General features: G+C 42.6%; 1 protein-coding gene across 3 annotated transcripts in view; it reads right to left on the bottom strand.

The window, feature by feature from the left end:
• The window catches only part of AACS (acetoacetyl-CoA synthetase), an 85,941-nt gene that overhangs the window by 43,012 nt on the left and 38,177 nt on the right, over positions 1-4,752 (bottom strand). For all 3 annotated transcript variants that reach the window (XM_018557003.1, XM_018557010.1, XM_018557021.1), the window contains exon 7: positions 4,244-4,325. In XM_018557003.1, coding sequence (XP_018412505.1) covers positions 4,244-4,325 — 82 coding nt within the window. The remainder of the gene's footprint in view (positions 1-4,243; positions 4,326-4,752) is intronic.

Genomic DNA, 4,752 nt, shown 5'->3' with positions numbered 1-4,752 from the left:
AATTTGATCCCCTGCAGATTTTTAAATTTGCCCACTTACAAAGAAATGAAAGGTCTATAATTTTTATCATAGGTGTATTTTAAATAATATCAACCATAAATCCAGAAAAACACATGATACAAATGTTATAAATTGAGTTGCAGTTCAGTGAGTAATATAAGTATTTGATCCCCAAGCAAAACATGACTTAGTACTTGGTGGGCAAACCCTTGTTGGCAAGCACAGAGGTAAGACCTTCCTTGAGGTTGGTTACCAGGTTTGCACACATCTCAGGAGGGATTTTGGTCCACTCTTCTTTACAGATCTTCTCTAAATCCTTAGGGTTTCTTGGCTGTCGCTTGGCTTGAGGAGGGGGCCTTATGAGCGCTGCAGGATCTCAATCCATGGCGGTGTATTGTGTTACCAATGGTTTGTTTGATGACTTTGGTCCCAACTGCCTTAAAATCATTCACAAGCTCCTCCTATGTAGTTCTGGGCTGATCCCTCACTTTTCTCATGATCATCCTTACCCCATGAGGCAAAATCTTGCATGGAGTTCCAGACCGAGGGCGATTGATGGTTATTTTGTATTCCTTCCATTTGCGAATAATCGCTCCAACAGCTTCTTGCTGATAGTCTTGTAGCCCATTCCAGCCTTGTGCAGGTCTACAATCATGTCCCTAACGTCCTTTGACAGCTCTTTGGTTTTGTCCATGGTGGTGAGGGTTGAATGGAAGAAAGAGAGTCTGTGGACAGGTGTCTTTTATATAGATAACAAGTTGTCGTTATGAGCACCTTCTTAAATTGACAGGACTAATCTGTGTACCACATAGCCAGTCTGTGGGAGGAGCCAGAATTATTGTTGGTTGGTAGGGAATCAAATACTTCTATTACTCACTGAACTGCAACTCAATTTATAACATTTGTATCATGTGTTCTCTCTGGATTTTTGGTTGATATTCTGTCTCTATCAATTAAAAAAAAACCTATTATAAAAATGATAGACCTTTCATTTCTTTGTAAGTGGGCAAACGTACAAAATCTGCAGGGGAATCAAATAATTATTTTCCTCACTGTGTATGTATATATATATGAAAAATATTATATATATATATATTCACACACAAACCTTTGTATTTGAATGTGAATGCATTAACTATGCATGGGCATGTCAGTAATGTCCCTCAGTGTGACAAAGAATGTCTTAGAATGGCTTTATACTGCAGAATAATCTGATTCATGTTCACAGTCTAATCCATCTGTCACTGTTTGTTTTCCATAGACATAAAAACAGCTGACACTCATGTTTTCATTGATGTACACAACATTCAGCAGCCCTCTCAGTCTCTAATGTTTACTCCAGAAATAGTACACGTCACGCAAATGTACGTTTATAAAAAGAAAGCCCGGCAAGGGACACATGGAGCAGATGTGGTAATGAAGACGCAGCATGCTGCAATGAAGTGCCCCATATCCATTTTTAATCCATGCGGAACTGTCATCATATTTAAACACTTCCACGTATTCTAAACAAGTGAGACAAATGCATCCACTTTATACTAATTACTTGCTGGCTCAGCCAAATGGATATCAGGATATTAACCAACAGCAGTGCCAGCACCAACCAATCAGATGTCCGCTTATAGTATGCAACCTGCAAAAAAATTAAACAGCTAAAGCTCAAAGCCTTGGTATTGGGAAACAAATATCTTCAACTGAAGAGAATTGACCTAAAGCCATGCCTTCTATTTCAAAAATCTGAATCAGTTTCCTCAGCAAAAGGCAGCAGTCAAGTGCTGACTGCTCTGTGGAATGTAGGAAACACTTTGGTAACAGAAGTCTTTGCACTTTAAATGGATCCTATGAGAACACAGGAGCTGCCAGTGATGGCTTGTTTTTTTATAGGGTGCAGGATCCATGGTGGTTAGGGCTGATAGCCTTTTGTTCGCTTTTTGCATTCCCATACCTATGGGGTTGCAAAACTCCCTTAAGGCAGGTCAATTGTAGATCAGAAGGAAGGAAGCAAACTGCATCCATCAATGAATTATAAATGTTTTCAGAAGCATCTCAATGTTAAGTTGCTAGATTGTTCCAAGTCAGCCCCAGAGCATGCATCAGGGCCTGCACCTGAACAAAGTTCGCAATAGCAGCTTCATTAATGTTGCCCTTCAAGTTAATTCAACAAGAAACACCTTTTCCAATAATAATGCAACTCGATGTATTGGTAATCCATGTACCCTGAGCACTTGCTCATATTAGGACTGCTTTTTACCAAACAATAGGAATGAAAAAGCAGCTTAGAACAAGGTCAGGAGGAGGCCAAAAGTACCTGTGAAGGAACTCTGAGCTGAATAAACCTGAATGCATTTGTCATTATCCTATCTACACAAGCCACAAAGCTGGCTACCCTGTGTATGCGAAATGCTTACAATCTGCAGCCCTAACAATGTACAAATACCCTGGAATGCACCTAAAATTTGATTTCTCACCCCATGGAGTATTTAAAAGCTGGCCCAGTGCTTGCTCTTCCTCCGGAGCCAAGATAACATGCTAAGGGTGTTGACTATATAGAGTTAATACAGTCTAGACAAGCCTTTCTCAACCTCTTTACTCCAGAGGAACCATGAAAATAATGTTCAGGTCTCGGGGGGAGCCAATGTGGGGGTCAATGGGAAAATACCCATGTACATCAATGGAAAGTGGGAAGAATGCCCCAATTGCAGTGGTGGAAAGAATGTCACCCTTATAGGCTGTGAAAAAAGACCATTGGTGTCATGCAGCTGGCTCTGCCAATTGGCAACATCCACAAAATTTTGCAGCCACTATCAAATGGGAGGTCAATCAGCCACACTTCAAGGAACCCATAGCAACCTATGGAGGAACCTATGGATGAAAATGATCTAAACCCTTGGTTCTCAACTGGTGGGTCGTGACCCAAAAGTGGGTCACGACCCCGTGTTTAGTAGGTCACCGCATGCCTTCCACTTTTCTAGGTGAGAGGCTCCTCATCCTCCCCCGTAGCGCAGCACTGTCAGTTCTCACACCAAGCAGCCATTCAAAATATGCTGCCCAGTGCTGAGTGTCAGCTTGAGATTGGGTAGCCTAGGGCTATGGCCGTGAGAGAGCTCCAGCCATATGTGGATTGCTTACAGCTCCCTCACGTGTCCTGTAGATGACACGTAAGGTAGAGAGACTGGGTGGATTTAAAAAAAAAAAAAAGAGCGTGTGTGAGAATGTCTGTATGTGTGAGATTGTGTCTGTGGTTGTGTGTGTCTGCCAGTGTTTTTGAGGGCCAATTCACACTAGTACAGTGCAATAATTGCACACTCCCACGTGACCATGCAATTGCACCTACAGCACATTCTGGTGTGGGAGGTGCAGTGAATTGACATTGATTTAAATGACACCCCAAACGCATCTCCCACCCACAGTTCTATCGCCCGCTGTACCGCAATGCCGTGTGTTTCATTGCAGTGCAACTTGGGTCACGACCTAATGACCGAGGACAAATGTGGGTCCTGAGGTTACACAGGTTGAGAACCACTGATCTAAACACGTAACCCCTCCTATGTGAGTATGTACCTGAGCCCCGGAGCCCCTTCAATGTTGAGAGCCAGCACGCAGCCATGTTGAGAGCCAGCACGCAGCCATGTTGAGAGCCTGCAAGCAGCTATGTTGAGAGCCAGCACGCAACCATGTTGAGAGCCAGCACGCAGCCATGTTGAGAGCCAGCACGTAGCCATGTTGAGAGCCAGCACGCAGCCATGTTGAGAGCCTGCACGCAGCCATGTTGAGAGCCTGCACGCAGCCCTGGTGAGACCCTGCACGCAGCCCTGGTGAGCAACACACAGTATGGAGCTTCATATTATTCTGCATTGCTGTATATTGTATTGCTGGGATTTGTAGCCCTTCTACAGCTTGGAGTCAGTGGCAGAACTACCAGGGTCACAGCGGTTGCAGCTGGGACCAGGCCCTGGCGCTCCACCACTGTCCTAATATCATTAGTCTGTATTGTTTTAGAAGAACTGTCACATGACACTAAAAAGGTATCGGTAATTGGTAATGACTTGAGGACAAGTATCGGTACTCGTACACGGTCTGGAAAAAATAGTATCAGTGGTGCATCCCTATTACAGATGCAAAAACAGTTTACTTTCATTTTTATAAAAATAGTGAGTTTTGAGACCAGGGATTTTGGGCAACATAAGACATAAAAAAGGAGCAGATAGGAGGAGATATATAATAAGATATAATAAGCACCAACCTGTTAGGAATCTTAGAGATGTCTATTTTCTCTTTTGCCTGGACATACGGAATCACTACTACTTTCTTCAAGTCTGGTAATCCTGAGGAAAATGACAGAGACAAATTACATTTCAGAAGGTGACAGGTGTACAAGAAGAAAATACAAGCTGACTACAAATAAATGCTGAACAGAATAAAACACATAAATGGCGCAAAAGGTTGTCATGTGACTGTTAACAAAGGTTCTTTAAGTAAGGTTTTCCATACTTACTAAGGCTCAACAAAACTTCTTACATTACATGTGCAGCCAAAGGTTGGTGTACAGCAAACTGCTCCAGAACTTAAATGCCAATGCAGAAATGTAAAAGCACTTTTGTGAATGAGATTTCTTACCTTGCAATATTCTGTAGTTCTTTTTATCAATTAGTGTAGCACCCATGGAATATTTCACCCCTTGCCCATATTCTCCTTTTTAGGGCTTACACATCTTAATTTACTTTTCATAATACCCTCTCTACCTGGGGGGGG

This window comes from Nanorana parkeri, unplaced genomic scaffold, assembly GCF_000935625.1.
Source record: "Nanorana parkeri isolate BGI_ZX_2015 unplaced genomic scaffold, ASM93562v1 scaffold13, whole genome shotgun sequence".
Taxonomy (NCBI): domain Eukaryota; kingdom Metazoa; phylum Chordata; class Amphibia; order Anura; family Dicroglossidae; genus Nanorana; species Nanorana parkeri.
Note: the sequence above shows the minus strand (reverse complement) of the source record. Positions and strands in the feature narration are given on the sequence as shown.